Source organism: Cryptomeria japonica, chromosome 3 (genome assembly GCF_030272615.1).
Source record: "Cryptomeria japonica chromosome 3, Sugi_1.0, whole genome shotgun sequence".
Lineage (NCBI taxonomy): Eukaryota > Viridiplantae > Streptophyta > Pinopsida > Cupressales > Cupressaceae > Cryptomeria > Cryptomeria japonica.
In genome coordinates this window covers 355,564,985-355,582,518 of record NC_081407.1, presented here as the reverse complement: position 1 = coordinate 355,582,518, position 17,534 = coordinate 355,564,985, and the positions used below count along the sequence as shown (strand labels likewise).

Genomic DNA, 17,534 nt, shown 5'->3' with positions numbered 1-17,534 from the left:
TATATATTGGTCTGACCCTATCCTTGGCGCCAAAAGTATATGAACGACTTGAGGTCTATTAGGAGGTATTGATTCATATATATGCAATGTCATGAGTGCATCAATAGATATGAATTCAACAACATGAAGGACATGTAGTGTGCTCGGGGGTGATGATAAGAGCTTATCGTCTATGGTTGATATCTTGTCTCAGTTGGATGTCTCTTCTCCTGCCAAGATGATCTCTATTGTTTTGTCAAGAACCAAAACACATACCACAATAACACATAGAGATTGATACTGGTCATTCCCTTCTCAAAACACTAATAATCCTGAGGCTAGCCTAATCCAAATCAAAATAATTTCTTCCCATGAGTCTGGAAGATGTTAAAATCATGTGCCTCATCATGCTTCTTATCAGCATCTCAAGTAGGCAAATCTAAATAATATCATTCATAATCTCATGATTTGTAGAAGCAACTATCCCCTTCTGTTCCTTCACAGAAAAATAAAAAAAATTATACAATAACAGATAACCACTTGATCCATGTGGAATGTAAACACTTCTCTTGTTAGTAATTATTAAAATGAAACTGAAAAAGGAGCTTATAGAATCACTACTATTTGACATAAAAAAAAAAACAATAAACGAAGAAGACAACAAAAAGGACATTTAGCCAGAGATACTAACTGCATAATTATTGCATTCAATTTAAAGCAAAGCTTCCATAACATTACTTTTCATCAGTGAACTCTCCAATGGGAAAATCCAATCGGCTACCAAAAATAAAAGTTTTACAAGTCAGTCAAACTTTACTGAGACGGTACAAAAAAATGAAACTGCAATTCTTTTTATTTCCTAGACATTGTCTCTTCAACTAGCATAAAACCACAAGATACTACACACATCAAGCACTTGATGCATGTGGAATGTAAAGACACTTCTCTTGTGAGTAATTACTAATTATTAAATTGAAATTGAAAAAAGACTTTATGGAAGCACTACTATGTGACAGAAAACAAAACAATAAAGGAAGAAGACAATTAAATGGATAGTTAACCACAGATACTGGATGCATAAAAAGTTAAAACACATACAATTTAAAGCAAAGCTTATACAACATGAATTTTCATCAGAGAACTCTCAAAATGGGAAAATTCAGAATTTATAAGTCGAACAACTCTGAGACAGTAAGAAAAAAGGAAACTGTACTTCTTTTTCTTTTTTAGTCCTTGTCTCTTTGACTAACAGAATACCACAAGTTACTACACATACCAAGCATTTAACATATGTGGAACTTAAACACTTCTTTTTCTTTCCTAGGCCTTGTCTTGCTAATATTCTTCTAAAAGAATGTAACTGAGAAAAGAATATATATAAGCACTACTATATTACATAAAACAAAACAATCAAGGAAGAAAAACAAAGAAAAACAACAAATACAATATTTTGCCAAAGATATTTGATGCATAAAATACACATGCAGTTAATAATTTAAATCAAGGCTCCTATAACATAAATTTTAGTCACTATATCTCTCAAAATAGGAAAATCCCATTGCCAGCCAAATATAAAAGCTTATAATTCAAAGTATTCTGACACAGATGGTAACAAATAGGGAAACCAGAATTCTTTCTCTTTATTGGCCTTTGCATATTGGAAATTTTTTCTGTGAAAGGTGGTAACAAATAAGGAAACTGGAATTCTTTTACTTCCTAGGCCTTGGCCTCTTGAACAACTCTTTCTAAAGTGGGATCCTCAAAGGTGAGAAGGGCCATAAGATCTCCAAACGTGCTAAGATCAACTATTGGCAACATCCAATGAGAACATTCAATATTTTTAACTGCAAGAAAAATATGCAGAGTTATAGTGCACCAGATTACATACACAGACAAAGTGAAATTCAGTGAGATTCTGTAGCACTTCTGCTTTTGTTTCAGCTCCTTCAATCTCATAAGAGTCCAGTTCACCAAGCTTTCCTCCCATTTCAGATTCCTTTTCCACGACCTAAACCAGCCTCAGTATCTTAGTAAATGGTTCAACGAATATGCCAAAGAATGCCCACTAAGACACAAGGATATCTCAGCTGCCTTTCAAGCTTTCACAATTACAAACACAAAAAATAATCCTTACCTCAGGAGATAACACGGTTGACATTGTTGGCATAAATGCGACTATAGACTGGAATTTGTTGAAAACAACCCTTAAGGCATCATACTCCACATTCTTCAGAATGTCATCCACAATCATAGAGACCTAACAAAATAATACCATGGTCAACCATGCAATGATTTATGCAAAGGAAAAACTCACCATATGCTAGAGGTAATATACTAATTAGAAGCGTCTATTCTTGTGTTGGATTTGCGCATAATTGCATGCATAAAATGGTTAAATGGTGTGTGTAAAGACTACCATACATAGTGAAATATAACTATTGTAATCAAACTTAAGAAGCTAGATATCTTATCAAACTACTAAGTGATCATTAAAGGTACAAAAAATAATTGGCAAAATTCATGTGAAGTATATTTTTTACCATTTGATATATATACGCAATATACAATAAGAATCTTGCAGTCATATCATTTTTTATCTGCCAGCACTCAAAACATGCCATGTCATTCCAGACAACTCCCCTTTATATCCATATTGTGTAGAGAGAAAATTAGTAATTAGTTGCTAATAAAGGCAGAAACGGGCAACTTGGATTGTCAATGCCAATCATTTTTCTGGTTCAACATACCCTACAAAAGGTGGTTCATGCATAGTAGCATTATACTTACACAGCAATGCCACGGAAAACTTAAAGTATAAATAGAGTTCATTTACATGGGTTCAAAATGGGAAAAATGCAGGTAATTAAAAAATGCTAAAATGCTCATTAATGAATCTTGAGGAATTTATGAGAAAAAATTCACAAGCCATTCTGAAAATCCCAGAAAAACCCACAGTTTTTTCAACTTTGACCAATAATTTTGACAGTTTCAACCCGTTTTGACTGATATTGTCTGATTTTTTACTGAACCAAGTTTGTTGTCCATCCAGCATTCTAGATGCACAATTGACTGTATTATTAATTAATTGAAATTCAGAATATAACATGATTTTGATATTAATTTGAATGGGCATCCAAAGTGCTGGGTAAATGTTGCTGTCGATTCTGACCAGCACATCAAATTTACCATATGCCAAATACTTGTGGTTAACCATAGGTTTCACCTGATTACAGCTTCTATGGTTTCGTGGATCACAATGATCTACAGCTATAGCAGGATAAACACTGCTGCTCCTGTATAAATCATCTGTAAACTTATGTAGGATTTCAAGGGTTTCAAAGCCCTCTATCATAGTCAATATCCTTCCAGAGTGATCAGCTATTACTCCCAAATTTAACTTTACTCTCTGAGAAAATGAATAGAATACGTATTTGCCAAGCTTTTCGCAATCTGAGAAGTCAACTTTTACAATTCAACTACCAAAACATTCTTGAGAGTAAGTGGTGTGACAATGCTTTACAGACATTAGAATAAAAATCACACACAATACATGAAACAAATAGGAACACAACTTAATATTGATGATAAGCAACTTATTACAACAATGATTAGCTATTTAATATATGTTATTATGATAATCTTGATGTCAACGGAGTAAAATTTGTAATGGAATGAGAAATGTATTTAATTTATCTAATGCTTTCAGTATTTTTCCCAAAAAAGGTTAAGGTATTTACTCAGTTTCTCTGAGTTTTTCATGGGCACAACTCACATTTGGTAGTCTTCTTGCTTCATCAAATGTAGCCAAATTATTCTCACGTTATTTTACCCAATATAAAGCAAACCGTCTCTGTTGATATTATCTGACTTGATATTCTACAAATAAGCCCATGGCATGTGTCTAATTGACTTCTATATCTGATAAAAATAAGGCTTTTTCATTGCAATAATTTTCCATCACATACTTATTACGAAAAACATAACACACAGAATGATTATCAAGATATTCGATATTAAACTGAGAAGTGTAAATCCCCATAAGAGTTACAAAGGTTTTCTTTATAATACCCACTTTTGGTGCTGTCATGAATGTAGAAATGTAACTCAAAGCATAGGTCAAGTCAGGTCTCGTGGCTGTAAGGTAGATAAGGCTACCCACTAGTTGCTTGAATGTTGACTTGTTTATTACCTTCGAGTCTAAAGCTTCAGCCCTTTCTCCATAGGTGTAAAAGAGGTTTTGCAACCTGTCACTTTGAACCTTTCAAAGAAAAATCCTAGCATATTTAGATTGAGAAATAAAAATACCACCACTTGTTTAACAAACATCCTCACCTAGGCAGTAATGTAGGAGGCCTAAGTCAGTCATGTCAAGAGCCTTACTCAAGTTACACTAAATTTGATCAATCAAATGTGCCTATCTGTAATGATGATATCATCTACATAAATGACCAATAGAATGATCCCATTGCCTATGCTTTTGACTCATAGATTTGGATTTGAAGAACTTTGTTGGAATCCCTATTCAACCAAAAACATGTCAATTTTAATGTACCATACCCTAGGCACCTGAGTATAGAGCTTTCTTCAGTCTGCATAGCTGATACTCCTTTCCTACAACCTAAAACCCCTGAGGATGAGACATGCACACTTCTTCCTCCAAGTTGCCATTGTGCAAGGCACTCTTTACATCCATTTGATGGACTTTCAAACTTAAATGTGTTGCCATTGCCAAAACTAAATGGATGGTGTTCATCTTTGTTGTAACAGCAAATGTCTCCTCATAGTCAAAGGCTTCTTGTTGTAAGAAACCTTTTGCAACAAACCATGCTTTGTACCTATCAAGTGTACCATCAACTTCGTACTTGACTCTGTACACTAATTTGCAACCAATGGGCTTAAGATCTGAAAGAACCCAAGGCTTTATTTTCATAAGACTCTGATGTTCGGTTTCCATTGCCTTTTCCCATTCGCGTACCTTTTGCTTCTACAAAATCTTGGCACACCTAAAATCCCCAAAATAGGCCATAAGAGCGAAGTTAACTGTGTTCTTGTTGTTGCCTCTAGATGATCTACCCTAAATCATTTCATCACCCCGAACATCACCAATGATGCTTTCCTACCACTTGGGTCTCTTTCTACAAACCTCTTCATCCAAATCAATTGCCATCGTGACTTGGGCTGCCTATTTCTATGTCATCTAGATGCTGATTCAAGTTATCTTCAAGAAAATCATTTGATGCCAATACCTACTTGAGAGACTCATCATGCTCAAAATCATCACCCCATTCAAGTGGAGCCAACAGAAGCTGAACACCTAAATCCTTAGCCTTAAGAGGCAGCTCATTAGCAATCTTCATGTTGAAAGAGAGTTGAAAGGGCCCAACTTCTTCATTGGTCACAACATTATATTGAATGTTATGCGGTCAATGTCAACATCAATCAACTAGTATGCTTTATGATTTTCACTATACCCTTTAAGCATTAAGTTCTTACTCTTCAAGTCCAACTTGGTTCTCCTTGCATCTGGAATCCAAACATATGCAATAGGATTAAGGACATTAAGATGACTCACTTTCGATTTCCTCCCAAACTAAGCTTTCTCTAAGGTCTTCTCCTTCATTGCATGTGTTGAAGACCTACTAAGAAGATAGACTGCAATGTAAACTTCCTCAACCCAAAACTTCTTGGAAACACTCCTATTCTCCAACATACACGAGGCCTTCTTCATAATTGTACAATTTCTTCTCTTAACTACTCCATTTTGATGTGGAATATACAGTGTTTTGTATTGTCATTTGATACCATGTTTAACAAAAAAGTTAGCAATCTCATTTGAACAAAATTGACCTCCATTATCAGATCCAAGAGTTATGATGTCACATCTTGACTATTTTTTTACCAATAATTTGAAATTTCTTAGACATCTTATTTTGACTTCAAGAAAAACACCCACATTTTCCTACTAAAATCATCAAAAAAATAAACAAAGTGTTTGGCACCAATCATTGATGTTGTATTCATCAATCCACAAACTATTTAACTAATATTCTAATATTCGTTTATAATGGTCAATTAAGTTGTTAAGATAAACTTTAGGAATATTCTTTATTCTTTCTAGATAAGTTCCTATCCTCTAGTTTCTTAGTTGTCGTTCTTATACTTATCGAATAAATCATTTGCAACTCTTCTTTAAGGAGACTTTCACTCCTTAGTAAATATCGAATATCTTGGTAATTTTTCTATGTTTTTACTTATTTTACAAACATCTACATGAAGTTTGAACCAACTACAGAACTCTCCAAGCTCTCCAAGCTTGTCCATTTGAAAACAAAGTTTTGTACTATTTCCCTACTTGGCAAGCTCCGCAAACACCTTGTATTTGCTATTGTATATAAGGTAAACCCTCTACCAAATTCTCTTGTGCCAATTGCGAGAGATAGATTAGGTTGACGTGCCCATTCTGTTGATGCCATAAAGTATTGATATTTGATGCACTTTTGGCTGCCAATTCACAATCCTAAACCTATCGTGTATCAACAATCCGATACAAACCATGATGTTTGATACCAATAGTGATGGTTTTATTGGATTCCTTGCCAACTATATAGCATTTGTGTTTGCTAAATATGACATCCAAATTGGGACAATGATGCATGATCTGACTCACTGAGAGTGAATTAAGCTTCATTCCTATTTGTTGTGCGTTGCACACACTCCCTGTTGCCGACAAGATCCCCCTCGTTTCTTTTCCAGTCTTCGTCTTGCCCGATGTAGGATTTTGATTTTTATCTGCCATTTTGAGTGTCAGCAGGTAGTAGTGAAGCAGTGAGCTATGTAACCATCAAGAGATGGGGCGTCTGTAAGTTTTAAGTCGCAAGGCCAGGGGGTCAATTTGTAGAGACTCTCGCAATCTGAATGCTTAAAATCAATCCAAGGGAGACTAAGTTTTAGCATAAGCCTGAAAATCGGCTAAATAGGCAAGAGTGTCAGTCGTCCTCGGGTTTGCAAAATCGCTTTTAGGGCCGAAATTGGCTTTAAACGTCAAACTTTTCATTTTATCTTCCCAGCCTGAAATGGGCAAGTTAGGTGAAAATGGAGTAAAGCACTTAGTTTAAAAACTTTCCAAAAGGGCTTTCTAGCCCGAAATTGCAAATAGAAAGGGAGTTTCACTTTTAAAATAAACTTTTCAAAAGGCCCATTTTGGCCGAAAATTGCAAGTTAAGCGTGAAAAGCTTAACATTGAAAACTTTTCAAAAATGTCTTTTGGCTCGAAAATCGGCAAAACAACTAGGAATGCCAATGTGAAAAGGCATTATAACTCAAGCTTTTTTTTAAAATCGACTTTCAACCCGAAATAACAAGTGAAAAGCGTAACTTTGCAAAAGGCCTCTCTTGGCCGAATTTCGCAAGTTAGAAGAAGGGCGTTGAAAATCATAAAGTTTGCAAAAGTTGCCCTCTGCCCGAAAATGGGCAGGCGAAGTTAAATTGCGGAGCTTTAAAGAACTTTTCAAACCTCCATTTTGTCCCAAGAATCACCGAACCAAGTAAAAATGCAAGCAATGTGAAAGGCATTAGACTTTATAAGTTTGCAAATAGACTTCCTAGCCCGAAAATGGGCAAGCATTGATGAAGTTGCAAAATCGCGTGAAGGGCGATTTAGAGTTTACATTTTAGCCTTTAGGCCCGATATTGGGCAAAGCAAGTAAAACGCGAAATTTGGCAAAAGCCTTCCTCAGCCCAAAAGTCGCGTGATAGGGCGTTTTCATATTCTCGCAGAAAAGCCTTTCAAGGCCGAAACAAGCAAAAAGGGAGAGAAGAATAGGTGTTAAGTCTCTAAGTTTGCAGAGTCCCCCTTTGGTGCAAAGTTCGGGGGTGATAGGGCGTTTTCATTAAACCCTTCATTCTTGCAAAGCCTTTCACAACCCTTCGCAGTCGAAAAATCGCAAGATGCTAGTCGGAGGAAGAAGTTTTTAAAGGTTACAAAAGGGCGTTGCAAGCCGAACTCGCACAAAGCTTTTCTAACCCGAAGTTTGGAGAAATCGCGGGATAACCACCTTATTCGCCAGGTAAGTTCATTTTTTTCTCCTTTAAAGTCATTAAATGAATGCAAAATTGGCCACTGTGCTTAAACAAATGATGGAGAATTAATCAAACGGTGAAATTTTGTAGATCACAATTTTCTTTTTGAGAGGTATCAAGCAAAGCATTAAACATAGCGCAAAGGCAAAGCCAGCTAGGGAAAATTAACCTTGAAATGTAAAATTCAGACTTAGGGAAATTTTGAACATTTTGAATAAACTGAACTTAAGCAAGACTCATCTCCGAGTGCGAAAATTGGCAATCATTAAACACCCGAGCCCTAAACTGCAACCAAGTGGCAAATTTTAAAACAGAGCCAGCTTAATTTCTTGTTTCAAATAATCGTTTCACTTCCATTTAATGAGGCTCTTTTATTGAAGCGTCGTGCTTTTTTCTAAATTTGGTGTTCCTATTGATCTTTGGTTTTATGCGCTAACATCATCTTCTGTTTTGGCTAACCTGTTCGCTTCCTTCATCTCGTCTCGCAATCAGCATCCAGTTGTAAAGGATAAATGCCTAAATCGGCGGTAGAATCCTCAAAAACACTTGGTGCAACCCAAACATCTCGGGTCTCTAAATCTGACATTCCCCACAGAGATGAGAGAATGAAGTACCAATACCAAAAGGGAGGAGTTAGGGAGTCGAAAGTCCAAACCATATGGGAGAACGTAGGTGATACTGATTTGGGAAACATAGACATTCAGGATTTCAAAAATAGGGTATATTCTCCTAACGCCTATGGAAAGCCCATGCGGATGATGGAGAGTGGTATCGCTCAGGCAGCAAGTTTCCCTCCATCCGTGCAAAATTATGAACTAGTAGTTGAGGCTGCCAGACATTATCAGCCAAAGACCAAATTAGTGGTCCTAGAAAATATGGTGCTAGCTGATTTCACACCTGAGGCCATTGGGGAAGCATTTGACATTCCAATTCCCGATAATCATGTTGCTACAACTATAGATGAGGCACAGGTTGCTTATGACATGAATCCTGCTAAATGCAAGACATTGATAAACGAAGAATGGTACAAGGAAAGAAGGCCCCCAAGCATTAGGATCAGTAAAAAGACCCCCAGAAGTGATTTTTATAATGAGTATGGCGATATGGTCACCTTACTCAGCAGGGTTATGGGACTCCCTCAATCCAATTTTTTTAAGGAATGGATGTTTTACTTTACTGAACAAGTCTTTGTCGAGAAGGCCAAGTTCGACTGGGCTCAGATCATCAGCGATAATATCCATACACAGCTGGTCGAGCTTGAGGAAAAGAAGTATTTCACCATGACTTCCTACCTGGTTTACATGTTTGCTTGACACCAGCCACCATTAGGGTTAATCAAGAAAGGTGAGATCGGGAATGACCCAAATCAGGTAAAGGTCTATGAATGCTACCCTCAACTGCATTACTATGACATAGCTCAAAGAGAAAAGAACAACATTGCTTACGCAATTGGTCAGTATGAGCATGTCAATGACGCCTTTACAATGCGCCTAGTCAGGTTAATGCAAGGAGGATTGCACATAAGGCTTTCAGAGCAGGCTACCATTTTGATACAAAAGTATGGCGCATGGTTTATCCAATTCCCTAGGTTCACCTATATAAGGATAGCAGGCTTTGAGGGAGCTCCATTTCGACTTCCACGCTATCCGACAGACAAAATAGTCCATATGGAAGTCGCAAGACAAGCGCACCCAGCAGGCAGCTTACTCAGAGATAAGAAACAATCCAGATTCACCTTCCCCATGATCTTGAGTGACCTCGATGTGCATTTCAAGAATTCGATGCAAGTTGATGAGTCATTTGCTGAATTAGCATCCTATGGCCTACAAGAACATTTCCCAAGGAAGTGTTTCGATCATGACAATTTGGCAAAGAGGGCCTATGATAGGCGCTAAAGAGCGAAGGCATCAATTGAGGATTATTGGAGCAACTATTCTGATGACTATGAAGTTCGACGACGTGAGTATTCTAGGCTAAGTGTCCAACAAATGCGGCTTTATGAGTACTGTCGAGTCCTAGATCAGATAACAGATTATGGCAATTGCTTGCAAGTCCAAGAGTTTGGGGCAATTAAATACCTCTTGCCAGGCATTGATTGGACTCAGGATCCAATTATTGATTTTGAGGCGATCATGGAGGCTCCAGGAAGGTATACCGATCACTGGTTATCCCAGCAAATCGAGAAACTGACCCATGAAGGGATTCAATTTACATACAATATGATGGGCAGTCTCGATTCTCAGTCTTCGGAAGATGAGGGAACCTCAAGCGCACCAAAGGAAGAGGTTGAGAAACTCGAGAAGAAGAGGAAGAAAGCCAGAGCCAATAGAGGGACTCGGACATCAAAAAGAACTAGAAGGGAAAAGATCCCTATCAGGAGGCCGAAAGTCAGTTCGTCATCCAAAGACCCCAGTTCGAGGGATGATGTAGTTGAACTTGACTATATACCTGCTCCGCCTTCCAAAGTGATGTTGATGCGTTCGAGGCTAATAATCCTCAGGCACAAGGTGAGCCAGATGCAGAGATAAGGGTCGTTGGCTCCGATGAACCTAGAAATCAAGTTGAGGAGGGAGAAATTCCGCCTAATCAAGAGGCTGGTAAGCATGAGCTCACACAAGGGAGTCGACATGAATTACAATTGAATAGTGCTGGCAAAGATCACACCACTGTTGAGGGAGAGCAAAAGGAAGATGAGACCCAGGAGCCCAATAAAACTGAAGAGCAACCATCACAAGGGGATACCCGACAGTTGTTCAGTGAGGTAGGGGAGAACTCAGCTATGAGTAAGGGATTGGATACTACATTCGTTCCTTCTATGACAGATCAATTGCAGATAGGCAGTGAGCCAACTGAAACCTCCAAGGAACAAAGTGGGAATTTGGCAATAGCATCCAGATAAACCATCCCTCAAGACTGGTTAATTGCTCGTGCATAGCGGAAAGTAGCTGTCAAGCCACCTATCAACTTGGAGGATATCTTCTCTTGGATAGGAGTGATAAAATCCAAAGGTAAGAAAAAGCCCAAGACCTACTCTCGAATCACTAAGGATGAGCAAAGGAACTGCACCATTCATATCGCTACCCCGCCTATAGATAAGCCAGCTGATCAGATTGCATTGGTCGATTATAGAATTACAACCATCCCGATAGGGGGAGCCACCAAAGAGCAAGAAAGGGAAGAGTTCAAGGATTCCGTGCAGAATATGCTCAAACAACTCGACGAAATGACTGCTAAGAGAGACATGTACCAAGTTTGTGCTAAGCAAGTTGAAGGATACATTGATCACCTGTTGAAACCATTGCAACATGCTCCTGAATCCCATGTTCCCCCATTGGCATTGGCACAAAGGACCACAACCGAGTTTGAAGGAGTACGTGATACCGCCAAGGCCGTCAGGGAATGGATTCGGGACATTAAGAAAAAGGGAGAGCGGATCATTGAAGACATAAAGGAAATGGCCCACCACCGAGAGACCATTCTTGTCAAATTGTTTGAAGTAAAAGAGTGTTTCAGGGTTCATAAGGTGGTTGGTACAATTCTTCCCCTCATAAGGGCTCTTTTTTGGACCCACACACAGATTCCCACATTGTTCGCTATCCTGGATCCCTATGACATTAGCGTTTTTAAAGAATGGTACTGGACTGCCAACATGAAGAATGACACAAAAGATACCATTAATAAAGAGCAGAAGGAATGCAAGGAAATTTTGAAAAACATGAGGGATCTTGGTGGAAAGATCCTCCGATCAATGGTTCTAGGCTGGAAAAATAGTTTGTCTGATGATCAAGTACAACCAGACTGGGAGGATAGATTGAGAATTGATAAGGTCGTATACTCCATGGAGGACCTAGAATTTGCTAGTGGGTTGCATTCAGACATATTAAGTTTTGAGGTTCATCGGTCCGGCTGGAAGGATGGGCTAAAGCATGTAGATTGCCACTTGGAGGCTATGCAATATAAAATACGCCATCCTCCTATGCACCAAAGCATGGTGTTGTTCCAGCTATGCATTAGATTTCAGAAATATGTTCGAGCAGAGCATACAACAAGTCGGGACATCTGGAAGGAGTATTTGCACAACGAGGATGAATTTTTGGAAAAGGGGTCCACAATAGAAAAGGAGAAAGTGCTTTCCTAAAATACAAGTTTCTTTCTAAATCTTAAAAAGCACTTTTCAAACATAAAGTTAATTTCTAACTACCAAAACAGTTGTAAATCTTGAGCTCCGTGCATGTGCACTTTTTGGAGAGGCTTTTTGGGTAGTTATTGATTACCTTTTTGGGTAGTTATTGTTTCTCCTTTTTTTGTTGTTGATATTTTGCCTCCCATTTATGGGTATGGGCATTTTTGATAGAGGATGAATCTGGCCCACTTGTTTAAGTAAAATCTTGGCCATTCATCCATTTCTCGGAATTCTATATAGAGTTTGTTCCTCCTTTGTTGTAGGCAGAAAACAAAAATTGTTACAAAAACTCTAACGAAATATATACAGGATTTAATGGATGTTAAAGCTATATTTGTTATACTGGGAGTGCATAGTCCTCTTCTCCATTTATTTCATATTTTTGCAACTGTATTTACTTTCAGACAGTTATTTATGCATGTATTTGATGGAAAATCTTGGTTCATACCATTAGGAAATAGTTGATTATTGTTTCCTCTACATGGTTAGTCTGAGCACCCCCTTTTTGTGCTAAAGTTCGGTTATTAGATTTGGATGAATGGGTGTAAGAGTCCATTGTTCGTATCTAATATGTTAAGGAATTTAGATCAAAGATAGAGAATACAATAGTCTAGTAATATGTAGTGAGGATAGACTTTAATAAGATCACTGCAATGAATATGTTTTACCTCCGATGTATATATATATATATATATATATATAACTCTAACTATTAATCTTCTATGATAATATCGACAACTTGCTGGTTTGTGAAACTGCCACGGTTATTGGTTTTAGTTCACAGCAAGTGTCAATGCCTATAAATAAAAGGATGAAGAGTCATGTCCATGTAGGGGCATGACTTCTACGTGGCTTATGCCACGTAGAGTCCTGACCCTACGGGGACATGACCCTTTGTTCAATGTCGTTATATATTACTTGCTTCAATCCGAATGAAGCTATATCCTTAATACTCCCTCTTAGCAAAAGAGGATTGAATTTCATAATTAAGTTTTGAGGAACAACATTCTAGATATACACATTCATTTGACATGATCATTCACTCAGTAACATTTACTAGTGAAATACTTCATATCTCAGAGAGAGATGGATTATCTGATATCCAGCACTTTGGGACAACAACTACTTGAACTCTTATCAGATTACAACCTTGACTCTAGTGACAATTGTAACATTGTCGTTATCACAGGTGAAATATTTTTAGTATCATGATATCCAACAAATTCCGGGACAGCAAATTAATATAGTCAATCATGATATGATTGTTATCATAATTTCCGACATATTTCGGAACAATCATTTAATGATAACAATTGAATAACTCATCATAGTAAATATAGTATCAAGATTTCCGGCACATTCCAGGACAACAACTTAATGTAGTCAATCTTGACAACAGATCAGGCTATTGTGAAAGTCGTCACCTTACAATAGCGATCTTACACTTACATCACATGAAAGATCGTCACCTTCCATGACATAACAACATACATGCAATATTGCATTCAAGATATTCATGAATATATTACATATGATTAAGATTAATATCAGAAATTTCCATTATAATTTAGTCATACCAAGTTTACCTCTAAAGTACTCCACTTTCAACTTTGCAAGAGGTTTGGTGAATATGTCGGCACTTTGCTCTTCAGTGCTAATGTAGGTCAATTTGATGACATCTTTGTCTACCATATCTCTTATGTAATGGTATGGGATTTCTATATGCTTGGATCGATTATGAAAAACTGGATTTATGGAAAGTTTGATGCAGCTTTGATTATCACAATGGGGTTTAGGGGCTTCCCAAATAGTCCAACTAGCAATTTCCTTAACCATACTGCCTCACATGCTCCCATGGAGGCAGCCACATATTCGGTTTCAGTGGAACTCTGACCAATTGCTGACTGTTTTCTGCTAAACCGGGATATCATAGCTGATCCAAGACTAAAGCAACACCCCATTGTACTTTTACGATCAATGGAACTTCCTGCCTAGTCAGAATCAGAATACCCTTGGAGTTGTATCTCAACATTTTTATACTTCAGGCCAAGTCCAATAGTGCCACGCAAGTATCTCAGAATATGCTTAGCAGCCATTAGGTGAATCTTCTTAGGTTCGCACATGAAATGACTTAACACATTGGTAGCATAACAAATATCAGGGCGAGTGTTTACCAGGTACATAAGAGATCCAATAATTTGTCTATAGTATGCAGGATTTGTAGGTTTTGAATCTGTTGCTTCACTTTTGAGCTTATGAAGATTTGTTTCCATTGGAATGGATAGAGGCTTACAATCTATCATACCAAATCTGGTCAGAATATCAGTAGTGTATTTTCCTTGATTTAGGAAAATATAATTCTCTTTTTGCCATACTTCTAGGCCCAGAAAATAGTGCAGTAGACCTAGATCCTTCATATCGAATTCAGCCACAAGATCTTGTTTGCATTTTGCAATGAGGTGATCTTCTCCTGTTATCAACAAGTCATCAACATAGAGAACAAGTATTAACATGTCACAATCAGATATTTTGAAGTATATGTTAGAGTCTGCTTCATTTTTGGAATATCCTAGTTTGGAGAGATAACTATCTATCATTCCGTACCATGCCCTGGGAGCTTGCTCAAGGCCGTAGAGAGTTTTTTTAGTCTACACACATAGAGATTTCTATCATGTGTAGCAAAGCCTTCAGGTTGTTCTATATATACTTCTTCCTCAATAACACCATTCAAAAATGCGGTCTTCACATCCATTTGGTGTATCTTCCACCCTTTGGAAGCTGCAATGGCAATGATGGTTCTTACAGAAGTATATCGGGCAACTAGAGCAAATGTGTCTTCGTAATCAATTCCAGCCTTTTGAGAGAACCCCTTGGCAACGAATCTGGCTTTGTGTTTTTCAATACTACCATTTGGTGCATATTTGATTTTGAACAACCACTTTGATGAGACAACTGATTTGTCTTTTGGTCTAGGTACAATGTCCCAAACATCATTTTTTAAGATAGATTGGTATTCCTCAATCATTGGATCTTTCCAAGCTTGACATGTTAACGCCTCTTCAACATTTGATGGTTCAGATTTTGTAAGTTCGGTCATGAGTGCAACATAGCATGATTGACTTCTTGTTTTCTTATTCTCTTTGAAGATTTCATCAAGTTCCACATTATTTTCTTCAATCATCGGTCTTGCCCATAGTGGCCTTTTTTTGTTGTTAGGATTTTCAACATTCTCGAAATTAGGTGATTCAAGTTCATGATTTTCTATGCTATTCTCCCTCTGATTATCAATTGTAGGATTTTCATCTAATTCTGCAGTTAGATCATCTTTTGCACTTAGAGATAGTTTATAAGAAGCATCTTCTTCAAATTTGACATCTCTATTGATTTCAATAGATCTTCATCCTGGAATATAGACTCTGTATCCTTTAGTGGTTTCACTATAGCCAACAAATATGCCTTTCTTCCCAGAGGGTTCTAGTTTGGTTCTCTTTTCTTTAGGAACGTGAATATACACGTGGCAACCAAAGATTCTTAGATGGCTTAAATCTGGTTTATTTCCTGTAAAGGCTTCTTCAGGCATTATATTCTCTTGGATTGAATGAGGGCATCTGTTTTGAATGTACACAGCTGTATTTGAGGCTTCAGCCCAAAATGAGATATGTAGATTTTGATCATGCATCATGGCTTTAGCAGCTTTGATGATGGTTCTGTTTTTTCTTTCTGCAACTCCATTTTGTTGAGGATTATAAGGTACAGTACACTCCCTCTTAATCCCAACAAAAATGCAAAATTCTTTAAAATTTTCAGAGATATATTCACCCCCATTATCTGATCTTAGAGTTTTTATTTTCTTCCCAATTTGATTTTCCACTAGGGCCTTAAATTCTTTAAATTTCAATAACACTTCATTTGATTCTTTGAGTTTTATGAAATGGATCCAAGTTTTCCTAGAGTAATCATCAACAAATATCACGTAATACAAGAATCCCCCTAGTGATGGTAATGACATTGGACCACACAAATCAGTGTGGACAAGTTCTAGTACAACTTTTGATTTGTGTTCACTTGAGGGAAAGGACCCTTTTGAGTTCTTCCCTAGAGCACATCCTTTACAAGTTCCAACATGATCAGATTTTAGATTAGGTAATCTTGTGGTAATTTTTCCTATAGAAGGTAGGGCACTAAATCGAAGATATCCTAATCTTCTATGCGAAATTTCATTAGAGTTTGATACTTCATGATTTAGTGCTTGTTTTCGAGTATTACATAATTTGTATAAACTACCATCTCTAGATCCTATAGGAATAACATTCTTTATGTTAGAGTTTTTAGGCCAGAGTAGAACTTTATCTTCATGGAAGGTGACACAATATCCTTGATCAGCTAGTCCTGAAATAGAGACCAAATTCCTTTTGATACCCGCTACAAAGAGAACATCTTTCAATTGTAATGTAACTCCTGTTCTTAATTGAATTGAGCAGGTCCCAATTTCTTTCACTGGATAGGTAGAATTGTCTCCTATTGTAACTTCTTCAGTTGAGTGGCCTTCAAAGGTTTCGAATTGATCTCTAAAACCGGTTATTTGTCGAGATGCTCCACTGTCGATTATCCACATATGTTTGTTTGAGTTTAGTTCGCTTGATAAGGCTAAGAAAAATAGAGGATTCTCTACTACCTTGACTTCAGCTATGGTTGCTTGAGCTTTCTTTCTTTCTGGGCAAAACCTGTGACTATGTCCAAATTTATCACACTTGTAGCATTGAATCTTGGAGAAGTCTTTGCTTTTGTGATTATTTCCTCTCTTCCGTAAGAACTTCCTTTTTTTTCCCTTTGTTGCTTGTGTTAGCATGTAGTGCTTGAATTTCTCCCCCTTTGTTTGGACCCAATCCTCTTGTGATTAGTCGATATTCTTCTTGAGTACAATCAGTCTTGAGTTGATCGAATTTTGGTAGTGTCGGACAAGGACTAATGCCTTGAATAAAGGATTCCCAACTGGATGGTAATCCCTTAAGTGCTATTAGAGATAGCTCCATATCATCTATATTATTCCCAATAGTTGACAATTGGTCTTTTAATTCTAAAATCCTCATGAAATAGGATGTGATTGTTTCTCCTTTGTTCATGTAGATATGCATTAATTGCTGTTTTAAAGTGAGCAATCTGCTTTCATTATTTACTTTATATGAGTTTTAAATGGTCTTGAACATATCATAAGCTGTAGTTAGTTTTGAGATGGTTGGGAGAATGTGATCTTTAACAGCATCAATTATGATTTTCTTAGCCTTGTTGTTGT

General features: G+C 37.3%; 1 protein-coding gene across 1 annotated transcript in view; it reads right to left on the bottom strand.

Moving 5' to 3' along the window:
* Positions 1 to 17,534, bottom strand: part of LOC131080001 (ATP synthase subunit gamma, mitochondrial) — a 132,468-nt gene that overhangs the window by 38,650 nt on the left and 76,284 nt on the right. Inside the window, exons 6-7 of the mRNA XM_058018051.2 lie at positions 2,114 to 2,236; positions 1,868 to 1,987 (exon numbers count right to left, since the gene is read on the bottom strand). Coding sequence (XP_057874034.2) covers positions 1,868 to 1,987; positions 2,114 to 2,236 — 243 coding nt within the window. The remainder of the gene's footprint in view (positions 1 to 1,867; positions 1,988 to 2,113; positions 2,237 to 17,534) is intronic.